At 41.7% G+C, this 21841-nt stretch overlaps 1 protein-coding gene across 12 annotated transcripts in view; it reads left to right on the top strand.

Annotated features, from left to right (window-relative positions):
• The window catches only part of MPDZ (multiple PDZ domain crumbs cell polarity complex component), a gene marked incomplete at its 5' end in the record, with an annotated part of 133938 nt that overhangs the window by 91216 nt on the left and 20881 nt on the right, over positions 1–21841 (top strand). For all 12 annotated transcript variants that reach the window (XM_084628273.1, XM_084628274.1, XM_084628271.1 and 9 more), the window contains 8 exons: positions 8809–8971; positions 12017–12213; positions 14453–14544; positions 14858–14948; positions 15295–15375; positions 16698–16790; positions 16892–16966; positions 18682–18871. In XM_084628273.1, the coding sequence (XP_084484399.1) occupies positions 8809–8971; positions 12017–12213; positions 14453–14544; positions 14858–14948; positions 15295–15375; positions 16698–16790; positions 16892–16966; positions 18682–18871 (982 nt within the window). The remainder of the gene's footprint in view (positions 1–8808; positions 8972–12016; positions 12214–14452; positions 14545–14857; positions 14949–15294; positions 15376–16697; positions 16791–16891; positions 16967–18681; positions 18872–21841) is intronic.

Raw genomic sequence — 21841 nt, 5'->3', positions numbered from 1 at the left:
AAATATTTGAGGCACAAATATGAATGGTTGGGGATTGATTTTCTGTGTTATTACTAGAGCTTGATTATTTATGCACAAAATGTGTGTTATGTTAATTTTATTTATATAACACTCTGTCAAGATAGTTTAAACTCTTAATGCAGGCAGCAAATCTGATGGTTACATAGAAACATTAATTTCACAAATAGTACTTAGAAGACATTGCATGTGTAAACAGAAATTCTTCTCATAGGGAAAATGTTCTCTCTCAAGTTTGTGAGTGGCATTGTCACAATGGATCCCTTGTCTTAACATCGCTCTGTCTTTCAAACTGTAAAATACTGTAGATCCAAGAAACATTACACTGGCAAATTAGATCAATTTTATTTGGTAAACTGATGCCTGAATATGAATATTGAACAATGCATTTTCCAATTTTAAGTGTTTTTTGAAAAACAACAAATGTTTTGGCTAGTTCAGAGATTTCTTTACACGGTAAGATAAAGGGCTTTTCTATACAGAGCAGCAGTGCACACCGCTAGTACATCAGAGGGTGGTAGGGAACCTTTGATGTGCACCAGCAGGCTCTATATGGAGCAATTAATGTGCAACATGTTTGTGCAGTTCAGAAGTCACACCCCCATAAGGTTCATTACTCCACTGTGCAGACAGGCCCAGATAACAGTGATTTTTTGATGTATTTCCCCCCTCCCCGCCCCCGAAAATTCGCCTACTGTTTTTTATCTTTTTTCCTTTTATCCGTACTAAAGTTTGCACTTTTCCTTTTACCCACTACTTAAGCATGTCTTGATTATGTAACTGGGGTACAAGGGGTATTCCTTTCTAAGCACTGCACTGCCTGTTTTCCAAAAGTGTTAGGCTCATAGCTGCAAAGAATTTTGGCCAGCATAGCAGCTGGTTCCCTTGTAGAATTTATTTGCATGAATTTAGGACACTCCCATCTACTATAGAACATCAGAATGGTTGCCTCTTTCTTTTAAGTGAGCACGTTTGTTTCAAAACCATTCTGGTCCTACAATACAGTACGAGAACTGCATCAATGGCATAAACCAAAGGTTAAAAATGTTGACAGTAAATGACAAGAGAAAAGTAACTAGTATTGTCTTAGGAAAAGCCAGCTAATTCTTACTTTGTTTAGCCATAAACCCAATAAAGCTTACTAAAAAAGTGGTCCCTCCCACTTAGCTGCACATATTTAATGACAATGTGCTATAATAAGATCCTGTATTACTAAAACTTAATTACTTCTGGAAAATATCCTGCTGCCCATTTATTAGTATGCTGCTGTTTACTTGTCAAAATAAAAGCACAACCTAAATTTTGCACTACATTTTCTACAAATTGTTCTTATGTTTGTTCTTTTCCTGATTTGCAGAATTTGTATCCAGGTCATAAATGTGAATTAGTGACGTTACAGTATAGAGCCATTGAAGCATTTGGCTCTCATCAGATAATAATCAAAGAAGGCAAATTTTTCATCTTCTCACTCATGACATTTTAAGACACTTAGTATGTTTATGAATGTGCTTCTATGCTCTGTATACCAATTCTGAATTCCTTATTCAGCAAAAAAGCTGCCATTTATATCAATGGGAGTTTGACCTAAGTAAGGACCATGAGGATTGGATCAAAAGACTATAAGGGGAGATTTTCGGAGGTACAAATGGCACTTATGTGCCTAATTCCTGTTGGCTTTCAGTGGGAGTTGGGTGCCTGACTGCCATTTGTGCCTTTAGAAATCCTCCTTATATGTAATAGTGGAAAAGAGGTACTACCTTCATAGTTCCTATAGAATGAGGGAAGAGGGCCATAACCTATGAGGAGGATAAAACTGGTAGACTGTTCTTCTCCCCATCATTTAATGTCACCAATGTGTATCAGACAAATGTAAATGTACAGCCTCGCCTACCTTTGCTCACAGATGTCTTTAGCATAGTGTATGACATGGGCATTGTTAACACAAGAAACCTTGTGGTCTGTTCTGTAAGCCACAAGGTTTTATTTTAAACCTACCTTCTTTGTTGTTTGGTTCCTTTTGTTTTCTTTGTAGCTGCCTTTCACGCAGCACAACCTTTTCTATGGGCCTGCTACCATCAGCAGCACTAAGCCATTTGTTGATTCTCCTCCTGTCAAGGTTCCTCCCCCACTCTGAACTCTAGGGTACAGATGTGGGGACCTGCATGAAAAACCTCCTAAGCTTATCTTTACCAGCTTAGGTCAAAACTTCCCCAAGGTACAAAATATTACACCCGTTATCCTTGGACTGGCCGCTACCACCACCAAACTAATACTGGTTACTGGGGAAGAGCTGTTTGGACGCGTCCTTCCCCCCAAAATACTTCCCAAAACCTTGCACCCCACTTCCTGGACAAGGTTTGGTAAAAAGCCTCACCAATTTGCCTAGGTGACTACAGACCCAGACCCTTGGATCTTAAGAACAATGAACAATCCTCCCAACACTTGCACCCCCCCTTTCCTGGGAAATGTTGGATAAAAAGCCTCACCAATTTGCATAGGTGACCACAGACCCAAACCCTTGGATCTGAGAACAATGAAAAAGCATTCAGTGTTTTACAAGAAGACTTTTAATAAAAAATAGAAGTAAATAGAAATAAAGAAATCCCCCCTGTAAAATCAGGATGGTAGATATCTTACAGGGTAATTAGATTCAAAAACATAGAGAACCCCTCTAGGCAAAACCTTAAGTTACAAAAAAGATACACAGACAGAAATAGTTATTCTATTCAGCACAATTCTTTTCTCAGCCATTTAAAGAAATCATAATCTAACACATACCTAGCTAGATTACTTACTAAAAGTTCTAAGACTCCATTCCTGGTCTGTCCCTGGCCAAGACGACTCCAGACAGACCCAGACCCTTTGTTTCTCTCCCTCCTCCCAGCTTTTGAAAGTATCTTGTCTCCTCATTGGTCATTTTGGTCAGGTGCCAGCGAGGTTACCTTTAGCTTCTTAACCCTTTACAGGTGAGAGGAGCTTTCCCCTGGCCAGGAGGGATTTCAAAGGAGTTTACCCTTCCCTTTATATTTATGACACCTCCGTTCAACACTAACAAGGTTGGATGACACCTGATGGTCTTTATTGGTTCACCGAACGTTATTTATGTGCTTCTGCACCACTTGTGTGTCCTTCTCTGTTCGTATTTTTTCCACATTTGGGTAAAATTCTGTGCTGGTGAGGATGGAAATTTTCCATGATAAATAAGAATGTGTAGAAGTATTGTACAGATGCCAGATATGTAATCATAACCTCTTAAGACTGAGATTTTCAGAGCCCCCTAGAGGAGTTTGGTAGTTTTGAAAATCTCAGCCTAATATGAAATGGCTTTTTTCAAGGACAGAGGTACTTTGTTATCTGTTGTTTGTATGTTGGTCCTTTCTCTGTATGAGTGTGGTTAGGAATTTCCTACTTTATTTTTGCCATGAACAATGTGTCAATACCTCACATTGTAAGATGGTGACAACTTTTTGGGTTTTTTTTTGGAAATTCTTGCCCTGTACCACAAGCAGGGTGCCAACATTTTTTTGAAATCTAGAAAAGTTAGATTCTTCTCTTCGTAATTGGTGCTAATGCAACTAGACCTCTGACGCATCCCTGATTAAAGGCCAAATCCTATCTGCATGTACATGCATACAGCTCTGATTTTGCACAGTCACCTGTAGCTGCTCATGCATCTGGGGGATGAATTCAGCTGTAAATCTGTGCTTCTTCAATTTTTGTATTTTTTCCCTTAATCTCATAACAAAATTTAAAAATGTATAAAGAGCAAAGACTGACTGTAAAACTGCATATGTATGTTTTTGAAATCTATACCCACACTTATAGTTTTGAGATAGTGACAGTAGAAGTGTAACAGAGGTACTTGCTTATAATTTCTAAATAAACAGTTATTACAAAAAAATTATGTTGCACATAATTACATGCAAAAACTTATGTGCTTGCAAATATTAGAAAAGTCAAAACCACCTGCCACCCCCATCTGAATCCTACCCCCAAGGACATTTTTTTGCTTTTTCTGCCAGATTTTTGTGGAGAAAGTTATGAAGGCCCTGATTCAGTAAAATACCTTGCTGAATCAGGGGTCAATTAGGTCATGTAAGCTATTTTGTCCATTTTGAAATAAAATGTGTGAATTTACTGCAGTTTATAAAATACACCTGTCACTTAAAAATATGTGAACATGAGTTCATATTGCTAATGTTACATATTGTCAAAGGTACTGTAATATATGGATTGCTGTTTTCTGTTACTGTAGGATGTGCAGAATCCTGTTAGGGTTGCCTTCCATTGTTCCCCAACTAACCCTTTTGCCCCCACACCATTTAAGGTTTGTCTCCATGTGAAAGTTACAGTAACTTGTGATTGTGTCACACATCCTTTTTGTGCTGTGTTTTGTTTATGCCTGTTTGTATGTGGCCTGTGGTAATTTTGGAAAGTACTGATCTTCCTTCCAAATGGGTCTGCTACATTGAAATTGATACTGCTGTCCATTCACTGCCATTATAAATACATGCTTGGTTGTGACCAGAGCCCCCTGGGTAGCCAGAAGGCTCCATGTGTTGTCAGATGTTTGCATTTTGGTATGTCAAGAGTCAAAATATTTTAGCCTTATGTTAGGGCCCAATTCAGAGAACAGAAGTCTTGTGTGTAAATAAAAGGGCCAGATTCTGTCCTTGGAGATGCATGCATAATTTACAGTGATTTGGAATACAGAATTTGGTCCTGTACATTTTAATTGTTGTTAGGACCTTATTTGTTTTACTCTTTGCTTGCAGAGAAGACTTTGAGCATTCATTGGCTTTCATATCAGCATTTGCTTAAACAGGTGCAGAGTTTATACATGTACATATAGCGAGACATAAGGAAATGATCCTTGTTCATCAATATATGGCACTTTGTGCTTTCTTTTAATGATAAATCCACTGGAATTTCATTTGTATATACAGAAGTACACCTGTCTTTCCAGAGCTACTGGATAGCAAACCATCTTATTGTTGTCTTGATCATTGTATTGAGTACTGCAACATTTTAGGCACTTCCATTGTTCACAAAGAGCATGACTAAAATGATGCATTACTTTGAGTTAGAAATTGTGTACTACACTGAGTTAGTTGTTTCATGTCCTTCCCTAATCTTTGTGTAGACTCCCCCCGCTCCCCCTACCCTCCCACAAACACCTGCATTAATTTAAGGTTATATGGCCTCCAGTGAATATATAGGAAGTGCTTATTGAGTTTCTGGAACTCCTGTACCCTCACCTTGAGGTAAAATTCTTCTACTTACTTTTTTCAGTTAGGAATATGCATTTTAAGCATAAAAGTACAGCATGAACGCTAATGTGTGCTTTTGCTAACAATTCTGAAGTTTAGGACTCTTTTGCAATAAGTGTGGTTTATGACAGTGGTTCTCAAAGCTGGTCCGCCGCTTGTTCAGGGAAAGCCCCTGGCACGCCGGACCAATTTGTTTACCTGCCACGTCCGCAGGTTCGGCTGATCATGGCTCCCACTAACCACGGTTCGCCGCTCCAGGCCAATGGGGGCTGCGGGAAGGGCAGCCAGCGTGTCCCTTGGCCCGCACCGCTTTCCGCAGCCCCCATTGGCCTGGAGTGGTGAACCCTGGCCAGTGGGAGCCGCGATTGGCTGAACCTGCAGATGCGGCAGGTAAACAAACCCGTCCGGCGCGCCAGGGGCTTTCCCTGAACGAGCGGCAGACCGGCTTTGGGAACCACTGGTTTATGAAACATCACCCTCCCTGTCCACATTGGTGTTTGAGTTTTTCAGAGAGTGCTCCCACAATTTAGGTTCTAGTAAGTATCTCAGTTCTCATAAAGACTGATCTAATACCCTACATCATTTTAGGAATTTCAGCAGTTTGCTTTGAACTCTCAGATGCTTTCTGCACAATGTATTCAAAACAATTCGAATGCCTCACATTCACTTAAAGCTCCAAGTGCCAAGGGAAGGTTGTGTATAGCAGTAATTGCTTGTGTAAGATTGAGTCTTTTGTATCATTCTGTCAGCCACCAGCAACTGTCTTGTTGTTCTAAGTGTGTGCTATATCTAATGTGAAGGATATGAAGTGATGAAGGATGAAGTGAGCTGTAACTCACGAAAGCTTATGCTCAAATAAATTGGTTAGTCTCTAAGGTGCCACAAGTACTCCTTTTCTTTTTGCGAATACAGACTAACACGGCTGTTACTCTGAAACCTATACACACAGAGAACATGAAACAATGGGTGTTACCATACACACTGTAACAAGAGTGATCAGGTAAGGTGAGCTATTACCAGCAGGAGAGCCGGGGCGGGGGCAGGAGGAACCTTTTGTACTGGTAATCAAGGTGGGACATTTCCAGCAGTGGACAAGAATGTGTGAGGAACAGTAGGGGGGAAAATAAACATGGGAAAATAGTTTTACTTTGTGTAATGACACATCCACTCCCAGTCTTTATTCAAGCCTAAGTTAATTGTATCCAGTTTGCAAATTAATTCTCTCGTTCGAGTCTGTTTTTGAAGATTTTTTGTTGAAGAATTGTCACTTTTAGGTCTGTAATTGAGTGACCAAAGAGATTGAAGCGTTCTTCGACTGGTTTTTGAATGTTATAATTCTTGACGTCTGATTTGTGTCCATTTATTCTTTTATGTAGAGACTGTCCAGTTTGGCCAATGTACATGGCAGAGGGGCATTGCTGGCATATATCACATTGGTAGATGTGCAGGTGAACAAGCTCTGACAGTGTGACTGATGTGATTAGGCCCTATGATGGGGTCCCCTGAATAGATATGTGGACACAGTTGGCAACAGGCTTTGTTGCAAGGATAGGTTCCTGGGTTAGTGTTTTTGTTGTGTGGTTGCTGGTGAGTATTTGCTTCAGGTTGGGGGGCTGTCTGTAAGCAAGGATTGGCCTATCTCGCAAGATCTGTGAGAGTGATGGGTCGTCCTTCAGCATAGGTTGTAGATCCTTGATGATGTATTTTTAGTTGGGGGCTGAAGGTGATGGCTAGTGACGTTCTGTTATTTTCTTCGTTGGGCCCATCCTATAGTAGGTAACTTCTGGGTACTCTTCTGGCTCTGTCAATCTGTTTCTTCACTTCAGCAAGTGGGTATTGTAGTTGTAAGAATGCTTGATAGAGATCTTGTAGATGTTTGTCTCTGTCTGAGGAGCTGGAGCAAATGGTTGTATCTTAGAGCTTGGCTGTAGACAATGGATCGTGTGGTGTTGTCTGGATAAAAGCTGGAGGCATGTAGATAGGCATAGCGATCAGTAGGTTTCCGGTATAGGGAAACCCAGGAACCTACCCTACCCTATCTCTTTGGTCACTCGATTACAGACCTAAAAGTGGCAATTCTTCAATAAAAAACTTCAGAAACAGACTCCAACGAGAGACTGCTGAATTGGAATTAATTTGCAAACTGGATACAATTAACTTAGGCTTGAATAAAGACTGGGTGTGGATGTGTCATTACACAAAGTAAAACTATTTCCCCATGTTTATGCCCCCCCCCAATACTGTTCCTCACATGTTCTTGTCAACTGCTGGAAATGGTTCACCTTGATTATCACTACAAAAGGTTCCTCTCCCCCCCCCGACTCTCCTGCTGGTAATAGCTCACCTTACCTGATCACTCTTGTTACAGTGTGTATGGTAACACCCACTGTTTCATGTACTCTGTGTATATAAAATCTCCCCACTGTATTTTCCACTGCATGCATCCGATGAAGTGAGCTGTAGCTCAAGAAAGCTGATGCTCAAATAAATTTGTTAGTCTCTAAGGTGCCACAAGTACTCCTTTTCTTTTTGCGGATACAGACTAACACGGCTGCTACTCTGAAACCCAGAATGGTACTGTTTTTCATGGGACATCTATCAGTTGCGATTCTCATCACCTGATTTATCAATTACCAAGCCCTCATGGCCCATTCTGGCCTATTGTTTACTATTGATCACAGTGCCAAATAAATAAAAATGATACAAGTTAAGAAGATGGAGCCAAATCATACAGTTCTTGATCACATTTCCCTCAAGCAACCTAACTGTATAATGGAAGTTTTGCCAGACTAAGGAGCTGAGGATTTGACCATGATTTGCAGTAGTAATTTGTGTGTGTATAGTTTTGTTTTTTATTTTTTTTAATAGAAATTAATCACAAGACCAAGAGTAGGTATTCCCCCCCCCCTTTTTATGGCCAAATCTTTCTCCCTTTTGACATGATTATTCATAGGTTGTATAGAAGACAAGTAAAGGACTTGGAAGAAGGTATTCTTGTGTTCTTCACCATCTTTTTTTTTTTAAATAGGCCTTTCTACCAACATTTCAACTAAATATTCTTCTTTTTACAAGATTCTTCAAAGCTACCTTAACTCCATTGTTCCATCTCTCCCTTGTTTGTATATATACAAAATTATAGCAGAAGAAATTGTCAGTTTTTTTCTTTAGATATAAAAAAAGAAAGTCTGTGCAAATTGAATATTGAAAAAATTCGATTAAGTTTTCACACAAGGTTGTTTCTCAGGCATAAAGCAACACACAAAACTTCACTGAATTGGGCTTTTAATGTCAGTTCTGTTTGCTTAAAAATACATTTGGAGACTTACTCCTTCTTGCCTAGTGTTCTTTACATCTCTGATCTCCCGATGCCTCTCTGTGTTTTGTTTAGAATTCCTGGTGCTTGTTATTTAATTTCAAAGCCATAGTCATTGCCGTTTTGATATTTTCATGTACTAGATTGCTCTGCTCTACTCTAGAGTCTGCATATATTTAGTCACGGCATTTTTCTTGTTCTCCACAGGCATCCAGTCAGTCAGATTCAGAGCCAGGAAAGACTTCATTTAGTAACTTGCCTCTGCCCCCTCCTTCAGCATTTTCAGGAATGAGCTGTGAAATTGCACAATCATCTTCCAGCAAAATGGAAGAGGATGTGGAAGATGATGATGAGTTTGGTTACAGCTGGAGTAAGTTTATTTTTTGTGCTATTTGAAAAGCTCAGCATTGAAATAGCAATGATGTGGAGTAGGTTGGGGCTCAGGTTGAACTCCTTCATTTTCATGTATCTGGGTATAAAATGTTACTTTCACCTTTCACTTTTGCTTGGACAGCTGCACATTCTTGAAACACAAAATCATTTGCCCTTGTTCTGTGCATTCAGTTTCAGTGCTAGTCCTGGTAAATGTAAGTTCTGCCCTGCACATAATGAACCGCAATAACAATTTCAATGTAGTATATGTCACCCATGGTAATCGCATATACAGTTCTGTTATCTGAATGTAATCTCACCTGCAGTTAAAATATGGGTGTGGGTGGGCAGGCAGGGGGACTAGTGCTTTTAGAAAAAATCTTTGGGGTGGGAGGTAACCATAGACTCCTAGAAATGTGGGAATGGAAGGGACCTCGAGAGGTTTCCTAGTCCATTCTCCCACACTGAGTGAATACCAAGTGTACGCAGACCATCTGTCATGGAGTCACATCTTGAGTGCCTTCTGATACTTCAGGCCTTTTCCTGCTCTGGGCACCTTTTGTAGGTTGTTGACTTTGCTAGGCAGGTCTTCAGTGGCTCAGCCCTCCAGCTAGGTCCCAGAGTCAAAATGGATGAACCCCTTCCAGGATAACAAAGAGTTCAACAAAATGTTAGCTTTCACCAGGATCCTCAGTCCTTTAAGTCCCGCCCTTCACTCAGTCTTCTAACCAAGCCCTGTTCCCTTTTCAGGCCTTAGGACACTTTCCCAGTGGCTGGTGGGGGAACTTGGGCCTGTTCACTACTCCGGGTCCCAACCTATGAACCCTATAAACAGCAGCCACTTACTGCTTCCTTGGTTGGTCACTGCTACGTTCCCTGAGCGTCTTCCCTTCCGGTCTCTTTTTTACCTCTGTTCAATACCTTAAGGCTAGAGCTCCTAGCAAATGCAACCCATCAAGCTCTTTTGACCAGAGTGGAGTAGAGCCCTGCATGGGATTTTTTTTTTTTTAAATACCACTCCCGCTATTATGGCAGCGGTCCTGCGGGATTCCAGTCCTGCTGCAGGGCTTTAGAATGGGGCACCTTCCACCTTTCCTTGCCCCTCTGGTCTTAGCCAGGGACTGACCTGTTCAGACCTTGCAGCTCCTTTTATCTGAGCCTGCTGGGCTCTGATTGGCTGCTTTGATTTTTCCTTCCTAAGTGAAGTTCTTCACTCATTTTTATTGAATTTCATCTTGTTGATTTCAGACTAGTTCACCAGTTTGTCGTGGTCATTTTGAATTCTAATTCTGTCCTCCAGAATGCTTGTGATCTCTCCAGGCTTGGCATCATCCACAAATTTTATATGCATACGGTCCACCCCATTATCTACATCATGAATGAAAATATTGAATAGTACTGGTTTCAGAACAGAACCCTGTGAGACCCCACTAGCAACATCCTCCCAGTTTGACAGTGAACCATTAATAATTATGCTTTGATATGGTCTTTCAACCAGTTATGTATGTATCTTTATAGTAATTTCATCTAGATCAGATTTCCCTAGTTTGCTTCTAAGAGTGTCATTTGGGATTGTCAAAAGCCTTACTAAAATCAAGATATATCACATCTCCAGCTTCACCCCCATCCACTTGGCTAGTAACCCTGTTAAAAATGGAAAAGAGATTGGTTTGGCAAGGTTTGTTCTTGACAAATTCATGTTGGTTGTTACTTATTACCCTATTATCCTGTAGATAGGTACAAATTAATTGTTTAATAATTTGTTCCAGTATCTTTCCAGGTATCAAAGTTAGACTGGTTGGTTTATAATTCCCTGGATCCCCTTTGTTTCCCTTTTTAAAGATAGGTACTATGTTTGCCCTTCTCCAGTCCTCTGGGACTTCATCTGTCCTCAATGAGTTCTCAAATGCCCACATCAATGAGCAGCATGGGGTAGTTGTTGGAGGGACAGATGAGCCTTGGCAGCTTTTCCACAAAGTCTCAGACATGGGCTCCTGTCAGGCAGCACATCTCCTGGGACATCAGGTCAGAAGATGGATGCCTCCATCCCCCTCAAAATGGAGTCCCTGACCATCACCCCCCTATATCTCTTCCTCTTAGGTGTGAACCTCCCAGCCCGTGAACCTCCCAGCCCTGGCATGAGTTGGCTCCTCTTCCTCAGCCATTGGGGCCTGCTCCTCTCCACCTGTTTTCTGTACAGCATACCAGTTCTTGGGTGTGGATTGGAGCACTGTCTGCTGCCCAAGCTAGCTAGCAGTCAGTCGTCTCCTCCCCACAGGGCAGCTGGTCCTCCTCCTTCCTCTGGTGCTGCTGTATTCTGTTCCAGCTGACTGCATCATCCATCCTGGACGTCTTCATGTGCATCCTGTCAGTGAAGTCCTTGTACTCCTGGCAAATGAGCCTCCTGCAGCTCTCTTACCTGCTTCCTGAGTGACTCCACCAACAGATGCCTCTTGCACTGGGGGGTTCTCCCTTCCTGGCTTTCTTCAGCAAGGACGTGCAGGCTGCATTCCCAGCAGGTCAAGACCATGAGCTGGGTGGGAGCCTACAGGATCAGGATGCCTCTCTGGGCAGGGACCCCACAGGTACAGGCTGAGGAAGAGCTAGCAGTGGTGTTCGCAGTGCAATGTTTTCCTGCCATTGAAGATCCTTTCTTGCAGAGTACCTACCAGTTAAGGGGGAAAAACCTGCTTTCCTTTGCTGAGGAGCTCAACTGGCTGACTCAGTCTCCCAGCTGCCTTTGTCTCACCAGCCATGTGTCCATGTGAAAGATGTTTTATTTATTGGTATCAGGGAAGAAACCCAGAGAAAAGAACTTAAAAAATGTTCATATTAAACCCAGCCCCCAAGCAACTGGACACATTGTTACAGGTGACAGTTTTAGCTTGAAAAGGAAGTGGTTTGTGCTGCTTCAGTCATGCAGGGATTATGCTGTTGGATAATGCCTGTTGTACACTAAAGCTGATGAGCTGAGTGACCTGTAAAGTGTTCTAATATGAATTCAAGCCCTTCTGCCCACAACTTTTCTCCCCCTTACATTTAGAAAAGATCACACAGCGTTATGGAAATCTACCAGGGGACCTGCACATGATAGAGCTGGAAAAAGGAAGGACTGGTTTGGGACTTAGCCTTGCTGGCAACAAGGATCGGTCCAGGATGAGTGTCTTCATAGTGGGAATTGATCCAAATGGGGCAGCTGGAAAAGATGGCAGGTTACAGATTGCAGATGAGTTACTAGAGGTAAGTTTCTAGCAATTGTACTTAAAACCAAACATGTTGACTATAAAGGCAGTAGAGTGGTAGTTTCTTGGTGCAATATATAGCCTTGAGTTAACTATATAGCCTTGTAATACCATCATTATTTCTTTGAAATCACATTTTCATTCTGGTATGTGCCTAATAGTTGGGGTTGGGAGTTTTATTTTCTTCAGTCAGACCACTACTGCGTAAAATTTGATATACAATAAGTGAAGAACTCAGCTTTGGCATCATGGGGCAGGGTGAGAAGGAGAAATTAGTTTGTGAACTAAGAAAAGTAGTGGGTCATACAGTAATAGTCCTTCTGAGGTTCTCCCACTAGGTTCTGTGGACTGCTGCAAGCCATTCTAGTTACAGCTCTGTCTGCCTAAAAATGTTGTAATATATATGTATTGTTTATACATCTGTCACAAGAAATGAAAAGGAAGAAAGAAATCTGGAACAGCTGTATTTGTATACTGGGCTCTAATGATTTAATAACCTATTGAGGCTGCTTTTGCATGGTATCCAATGATATCAGGACCCTCATTGCACAGACAGGAGCCTCATTCTAAACCACACTTTTTTAAAATATTGTCTCAGTTCAATAGATGGCAATTGCAGCAGTTGCTCTCTTATAACGTTTGCACTCCTTTTCCTTTTGGTGAAGGGTGAGATTCTGCCTGTTGCACAGACCTGGCAAGGCCATCCCTAGCACTTCAGCTGTGTGGTGGGGACCGTGCAAAAGGGAATGCCAGTGGAGAGGGGATGTGGGGGCAGGGAGGCTCAGCAACTCCTGAGTGGCACTGTACCAGTTCCAAATAGGCTGATGCAGAAACAAGCACTTTCAGACCAGTGGAAGTGCTATGGGATCTGTGACTGGGGGGATCCACTAAGATAAGTGTATTCACATACTGGCTGCAGGGCCCAGTTTTCACTACAAAGGACTTGTTCAAATCAGTCAAAATGTCTTTTCATATAGGGCTTGATCGTGCGGGATCAACATTCATTGACCCTCCAAACAGTGCCCAGAACTGTACAAACAAGAGTTCCCACCCTAAGGCACTGAGAGCTAGAGCCATTCATTCATTCATTGAAGTGCTAAATGGACAGTGAGGGCTCTCTGCCACACCAATCTTGTGAAGGCCAAGACTATAACAGGGTTCAAAAAAGAACTAGATAAATTCATGGAGGATAGGTCCATCAGTGGCTATTAGCCAGGATGGGCAGGGATGGTGTCCCTAGCCTCTGTTTGCCAGAACCTGGGAATGGGCAACAGGGCATGGATCACTTGATGATTATCTGTTGTGTTCATTCCCTCTGGTGCACCTGACATTGGTTACTGTCAGAAGTCAGGATACTGGGCTAGGTGGACCTTTGCTCTGACACAGTATTGCCGTTCTTATGATCTTCTCGCTACTTTTGCTCCTCCAGAGCCTTCCTGCTAACCACCCCCTTTCCTGTCCTCCCCTCACAGTCTCTTTATACCTGTCTTCCATGCTTCCATGTGCTTGTAATTCCTTCCTTCTCCTCATGCCTCCATACTCTCCTTCAAATCCTTCCTTTAAAATGCTTCCACAGTTCTCTCTCCAAGTGCTCATCACAGCTTTTGTGATTGCGCCATCAAGTGTTGCTTATAAACAGCATTGTCTGAGTAAATGAGTGCCTGATCGTGCAAAAACACAGGAGTAACTTTCCTGACATGAAAATTCCCTTCAGCTTCAATAAGTCTACTCAAGCAAGTAAAGTCGCACATGTGCATAAATGGTTACAGAATCCAGCTCTCAGTGCTTTACAGTGGGAACCCTTGTTTGTAACGTTCTGGGCACTGTTTTGAGGATCAATGAATAATAACAACTTTTCTTGTTGGATAGAGGCAGTTCATTTACTTGTACTTATAACTGGTAGCCTTTTCCTATGACTGTTTTATCCACTGCTAGTGAGTCATGAGGTGATCAGTGACAAATGGAAATAAATGATATGCCTAAAGGCAAGCCATTGTAACCTAGAGAAGGACATTTTCAGCAGAGAGAGAGTCTATAGCCAGACAAGCAATTGGGAGGAATGTTGTGAACTAGAGGGGTGAAAACAGAGTGTTGTATATTGCAGAGTAAATTTTCAAAATGATGTTTAGCTCGTGATGGTGAAAGAAGATAAGTGTTTGTTGTAGATCACTTTTAAACTGGTGAAAATTTAGGGAAATACACATTCTGAGCCATATTTGCCATTCTCCTTCATCTAGATCAATGGACAAATTCTCTATGGAAGAACTCATCAGAATGCTTCCTCGATAATCAAATGTGCACCATCTAAAGTAAAAATCATCTTTATCAGGTAAGCAGTGCTTAAAGTGTCTTTCCTAGAGATAGTAATCTTTAACATGTTTAAAATGAAGTTTTTTCACAAGCTGTTTTTATATAAAAAAGTCTTCCCAATATCACAGTTTTGTCACCCAGGTAATTTTGGTGATGTACTTCTGTAAGTCCAACATTTGGACTTTACAGGTTACGTATTTTCTTTTTTGTATTTTGATCTGCATAGTGACTGCCAAAAATAAAACAAAATAAGAAATGAAGGGTAGCAAAATTAAACTTGTGAAAAGAACTATGGTGATGCTTCAACACATATATGCTTTAATATATTGCAGAAATAAAGATGCAGTGAATCAGATGGCTGTTTGCCCTGGGAAATCAGTAGAATCTTTACCTTCCCCCGCAGGGACTCCTCAAAATCAAGAGGTAATCTAAACATTGTGTGAGTCTATTTGAGCTGATTAACAGCTTTCTGGGTAGAAAAATACTCTAATAGTTTTTATATTTTACAGCAGAAAAAGTCCTTGTGGAAAACCAAATGGGGTTTTAGCACAGCTGTTGAACATTTTGGTCCTGATTCTGCTCTCAGTTTACACTGATGTAAATAAGGAGTAGCTCCAGGAAAGTCATTGAAATTATACTAGTGTAAAATTGGCTTGAGGGGGGAGTCAGACTCACCATATCTATGTATGATTGTTCAATTTTTAAGGGTACACCAAATGCCTATTTTTAAAATACAGTTGTGCATTGCTAAATTGTCTTCCTCTCTCAGGGTGAACCAAGTGCTACAAGTCCTGTTACGGCAATAGACTTCAGTATTTATACAAATATTCAGCATGTGGAACTCCCCAAGGTAAATTTATATTTTAACTAAATTTAGATCAGTGCAAGTTTATTGCCACAGGGTTTCTCTTCTGTGATTATGTCCCTCTGGAAACAGAGGGACTGTCCCTTCCCTTGGAGGATGAGACGGACCACTGGCAATTTTATTCTATTTGCAGGTGGTCCCAAAAACTCTTCCTAAAGCAGCAGTTGGGCCCAGAACTCCTCAGCATCTCAGCTAGGTCCTCCTCCCAAGTAGTTGAAATCTAGCACGTCCCATAGCTACATTTCCCAGGAATAATGCACTGCTTGTCTCAGATGCAAAGTTGTCAGTAAACAGCAGCAGGGGCCCCAGCACAGACACTTCTGGAGATTTTGGAGGTCTCAGTGCAATCAAGAAAAGGTAGGCAAGGGAGTCAGGAGACAGATGTAGGAAGGCCAGTTATGCTGCACTGGAAAACTAAGAGTGGTAGAACCTCCATGGTACATTTTGGGGTTGCACCATCTCCTTCCTTCTGTGAACTTGTTTGACCTAAACAAAACTGTTTGGATTGAGAGCACAGAGCAAAGTTTGGTTAGGACTTACCTGTGACTGTCCCGGTGAAATCATTGACTAAATTGCTCCAAGTAACTTAATTAGCAGACTGTAAGCACCAAATCCTAAGGACAGCATATCCAGGAATAATGTATACTTGTCAGGACTCTGCACTTGTCCCTGTTGAACCTCATCAGATTTCTTTTGGCCCAATCCTCTAATTTGTCTAGGTCCCTCTGTATCCTATCCCTGCCCTCCAGTGTATCTACCTCTCCTCCCAGTTTAGTGTCATCTGCAAACTTGCTGAGGGTGCAATCCACGCCATCCTCCAGATCATTTATGAAGATATTGAACAAAACCGGCCCGAGGACCAACCCTTGGGGCACTCCACTTGATACCGGCTGCCAACTAGACACGGAGCTATTGATCACTACCCATTGAGCCCGACAATTTAGCCAACTTTCTATCCACCTTATAGTCCATTCATCCAGCCCATACTTCTTTAACTTGCTGGCAAGAATACTGTGGGAGACAGTGTCAAAAGCTTTGCTAAAGTCAAGGAACAACATGTCCACTGCTTTTCCCCTCACTGAAATTTAGAATTCAGAGCATTTCAAGCTTATTTAGATTCTCTATCCTGTGCATGAGAAAGTGAGTCCTTGCCAAATAAGTCTTTAATAGTTTTTTCAAGCTTTGAGTCCTTCATGAAACCTCAAACTTCTGTGACATCTACAAACTTCAGTAGGCTCATGTGAATATGTGTAGTTCAACTTTGATAAATGTAGCACCTTATTGACTGTACATTCCTATTCCCACAGGATCAAGGGGGACTGGGTATTGCCATCAGTGAAGAAGACACACTTAATGGAGTGGTTATTAAAAGCTTAACAGATCATGGTGCAGCAGCAAAGGTGAGAATTGTAAATGAAGTCCCATTTGGGAAAGAGGATGGTAAACCACTGAGGAAGAAAAATCCTGCATTAATCTTTTTTTGGTCAATTTTATTTCCCAGGATGGACGGATCAGAGTTGGGGATCAGGTCCTTGCAGTGGATGATGAAGTTGTTGTGGGCTATCCTATAGAAAAGGTACTTTAGGAATAAAAGGACTATAGCAGTTGTATGAGGCAAATTCAGACCCTTCCTCTAAAATTGCAGAGCACCCTGTGCAGGCAATCTTATGTGGTTATGCTCTGGCTGAGCACTGGAGTGTGGATGTTAGCCTGAGGATGATGGTCCCTTAGTACTAGAACCACACATATGTATTCTACAGTAACATGTCATTCTCTTTGGGAAAGCATAATTCCTGACAGCAAATCATTATACTGTGGTGACACTCTGCGAAATGACTGTAAAAATGGTATTGTGGGGTTCCAAGTTCGTTGGCTCTGTGGCTTCCAGATAAAATTTAACTCAATTGGCAATTTCCGCCCCCTAATTTCCAGCTCTGCAAACTCAACCTGGGCTCTTTCTGGCTCATGCTTTGTTACACTAATAGTCACTCTGCAGTTAGAACTGAGTTAGCAAATTCTGTTGAATACAGCACAGCTGGAATAGAATCCATCTCTCCCTCCCAGACCTGTATTGGCTCTGCAGAGTTAACAGACAGTAAAATTCATTGTTATCTATAGAGGAAGCAGATGTGGTTTGGAGTAAAGAACAGATCTGTTGCCCAAGGTGTCAATTTTACAAAGTCACTGTTCCAATTTGAAATATACTTTAAAAGCATGATCCTGGGAGGTGCTGAGCACCATCCACTCTCACTGAAGTAATTTTGAAGTCAATGGGATTTGAAGGATGCTCTATATGTCTGTCAGGATCATGACCTAGGGAAGTTGGGACCACAGGTCAGAGCAGGATCAAACCTAAAGCTGAATACCAGAGGATTTCGTAGTCAAGTTGGGCTGGGGTTGATACCAGGGATCAGAGTCTGAGTGAGGTTTCGGGGACCTGGTCAGGAGGTGAGATCCAGGTTAAGCCGAGATTGAAGCCTGGAGTTCAAGAACAGGGAGCAGGAATGGTCATAGCAGCTACAGGAGATCTGCGCTGTTGCCTGGATGCTTCCTGGGATTCCCCTTGGGGTTATATAGGGTAAGGAGCCAATCAGGAGCCATGAGGCTGCTTCCTGTCATACTTTTTGAGGAGGGACTTTCTGTGGTCTTGTGTCCTCAGTGGATTGTGGGTAATTGAGCATGAGCTGGTCATAGCTGACACAGTATGGCAGCATGGAGGTGTCTGCTGCCTGACAGTTTTGCAGGCCTGCATTTGAGGCTCACAACAAGGCTCTGTATTTGCCCCCACCTTGCTTTCCTCTCCAACATCCCCTCCATAATTCAAATATTAGTTGTACCATATTTTCTCCCCCAAACCAAACATTTAATCAAAGCCATTGGATGGCCTGCTCCTATTGATGTCAGTTTTGACATTTACTTCAGTGGGAGCAGTACTGGGGTCTGCACCAACATTAGTACTTACTCCTAGTTTTCTGATTTTGTTCTAATAGCTATCAACATATAGTGTAGCATCCAGGAAGGCTAACATAGATTGTGTGCCGTATCCTCATTAGAAATTAGCATAGTTTCACTGAAGTCAGTTGAGCTAATCTGATTTGTGGGATAATGGTCTGGCCCACAATAATTAACTGTGTTGCCACTCATCATCCAAAACATTGATCATCTTCATTCCTGTCTCCAAGTCAACAGGTGTGTGTGACCTTTTGCTCCTGATCATGGAGCAATTGCTATGACTGATCTCTGTAAGTGTTACAGTTGGATCATTGACTGTTCTCTTTATTATTCAATAAGTTTATCAGTCTGCTGAAGACATCAAAGACCACAGTGAAGCTCACAATCAACTCAGTAGAACATGATAGTCAAACATCTCTTCAAACACCAACACCACCACTTTGCAGTGCTAACACAGGCGAGCGGAAGAACATCCAACAGTCGCTGGTGATTCCGTCTTCTGGATCACCAGAACCAGAGACAATTAAAAGTAAGAGCACTTCTGTTGTCTATAGTCTCAACAGTGGGCTAAGTGATAAAAAATGAAGAGCCTTATGAATGTCTTCAGAGCTTTCCTTCACTTTCTTGCACCTCTGCTCCCAGACCAGTCACAATTGCATCCCTGCGCTTTTCTGAGTGCAGAAATTGCTTCCTTTTAGCACATTATAGTTGGTGAGCAACCTAAGTGGAGCAGGAAAGCAACAGGGCTATGACCTTATTCTACCTCCACACTGCCCAGGTGCAGAGGGAGGAAGACAGAGAAAAGCATCCTGCTCCATCCTAAAGGATTGTGTAGGAGTTCCGTTTCCCCCTACATGTTAGTGGATGGTTGGATACTCTTGTTCTTCCTGGAGCAGTAGGCACTGTGGCACCACCAGTCTAGGCCAAGATCTGAGTGAAACAATCTGGCCCTACATGCATACAATGAAAATGGGTGCATATGCTGATGTAAACAATTATTTATTTTTCTAGTTTCCCTCTAGCTGCTTGAGTGGAACCTCTAAAAATCAGCTTCCTTCTATTTATTTAGGATTTAGGTGCCTAACTTTAGACAGCCAAGTTTGAAAACTTTGGTTAAATGATTTGGTTGTGGGCACTCTAGCTCATCAGTGGTACAGGTAGAAATAAAACCCAGAAGTTCTCATTCCTAATCCCCTTCTCTGGTCATAGACAAACACCTGTCAGGGATTGCCTAGGTATACTTAATCCTGCCTCCGCATAGGAGGTTGGACTAGATGACCTCTTGAGGTCCCTTCCAGCCCTAGACTTCCATGATTCGGCAACACTGCCTCCCTAATACATTTTTCAAAGCATAAAGGAAAGCAAGGAAATCCATCCAGTGGCCCCAATTGATCAGGTATATTGCCGTATATAGGCATATGTTGTAAAACCAGGGACAGTGTACATGCATGCATGACATTACAGTATAGTAGGCACTTGTTACCTGTGATAAGAATGGCTGTAGAATGACCGTGCCTAATCGGGTACAGAATGTGAGCGAGGCCAAACAGCAAAAATTAAGATGTTTGTACACCAATGCGAGGAGCCTAGGTAACAAAATGGAGGAACTAGAGCTACTGGTGCAGGAAGTGAAACCAGATATTATAGGGGTAACAGAAACATGGTGGAATAGTAGTCATGACTGGACTACAGGTATTGAAGGGTATGTGCTCTTTAGGAAAGACCGAAATAAAGGTAAAGGTGGTGGAGTAGCATTGTATATCAATGATGAGGTAGGATGTAAAGAAATAAGAAGCGATGGAATAGATAAGACAGAGTCAGTCCGGGCAAAAATCACATTGGGGAAGAAAACTACTAGAGCCTCCCCTGTGATAGTGCTTGGGGTGTGCTATAGACTGCCAGGATCTAATTTGGATATGGATAGAGCCCTCTTTAATGTTTTTAATGAAGTAAATACTAATGGAAACTGTATGACCATGGGAGACTTTAACTTCCCAGATATAGACTGGAGGACGAGTGCTAGTAATAATAATAGGGCTCAGATTTTCCTAGATGCGATAGCTCATGGATTCCTTCAGCAAGTAGTTGCCGAACCAACTAGAGGGGATGCCATTTTAGATTTGGTTTTGGTGAGTAGTGAGGACCTCATAGAAGAAATGGTTGTAGGGGACAATCTTGGTTCAAGTGATCATGAGCTAATTCAGTTCAAACTGAACGGAAGGATAAAAATAAATGGGTGACTAGGGTTTTTGATTTCAAAAGGGCTGACTTTCAAAAATTAAGGAAATTAGTTAGGAAGTGGATTGGACTGAAGAACTTGTGGATCTAAAGGCAGAGGAGGCCTGGGATTACTTTAAATCAAAGCTGCAGAAGCTATCAGAAGCCTGCATCCCAAGAAAGGGGAAAAAATTCATAGGCAGGAGTTGTAGACCAAGCTGGATGAGCAAGCATCTCAGAGAGGTGATTAAGAAAAAGCAGAAAGCATACAGGGAGTGGAAGATGGGAGGAATCAGCAAGGAAAACTACCTTATTGAGGTCAGAACACGTAGGGATAAAGTGAGACAGGCTAAAAGTCAAGTACAGTTGGACCTTGCAAAGGGAATTAAAACCAATAGTAAAAGGTTCTATAGCCATATAAATAAGAAGACAACAAAGAAAGAAGAAGTGGGACCGCTAAACACTGAGGATGGAGTGGAGGTTAAGGATAATATAGGAATGGCCCAATACCTAAACTAATATTTTGCCTCAGTCTTTAATACAGCTAATGAGGATCTTAGGGATAATGGTAGCATGACAAATGGGAATGAGGATATGGAGGTAGGTATTAGCATATCTAAGGTAGAAGCGAAACTCAAACAGCTTAATGGGACTAAAGCGGGGGGCCCAGATAATCTTCATCCAAGAATATTAAAGGAATTGGCACATGAAATTGCAAGCCCATTAGCAAGAATTTGTAATGAATCTGTAAACTCAGGGGTTGTATCGTATGATTGGAGAATTGCTAACATTGTTCCTATTTTTAAGAAGGGGGAAAAAGGTGATCCAGGTAACTACAGGCCTGTTAGTTTGATATCTGTAATATGCGAGGTCTTGGAAAAAAATTTGAAGGAAAAAGTAGTTAAGGACACTGAGGTCAATGGTAAATGAGACAAAATACAACATGATTTTACAAAAGGTAGATCATGTCAAACCAACCTGATCTCCTTCTTTGAGAAAGTAACAGATTTTTTAGACAAAGGAAACGCAGTGGATCTAATTTACCTAGATTTCAGTAAGGCGTTTGATACTGTGCCACATGGGGAATTATTAGTTAAATTGGGAAAGATGGAGATCAATATGAAAATTGAAAGATGGATAAGGAATTGGTTAAGAGGGAGACTACAGTAGGTCATACTGAAAGGTGAACTGTCAGGCTGGAGGGAGGTTACTAGTGGAGTTCCTCAGGGATCGGTTTTGGGACCAATCTTATTTAATCTTTTTATTACGGACCTCGGCACAA

Source organism: Lepidochelys olivacea (genome assembly GCF_965140295.1).
Source record: "Lepidochelys olivacea isolate rLepOli2 genome assembly, chromosome: 5".
NCBI lineage: Eukaryota > Metazoa > Chordata > Testudines > Cheloniidae > Lepidochelys > Lepidochelys olivacea.
This window is presented reverse-complemented; position numbering and strand designations above follow the sequence as displayed.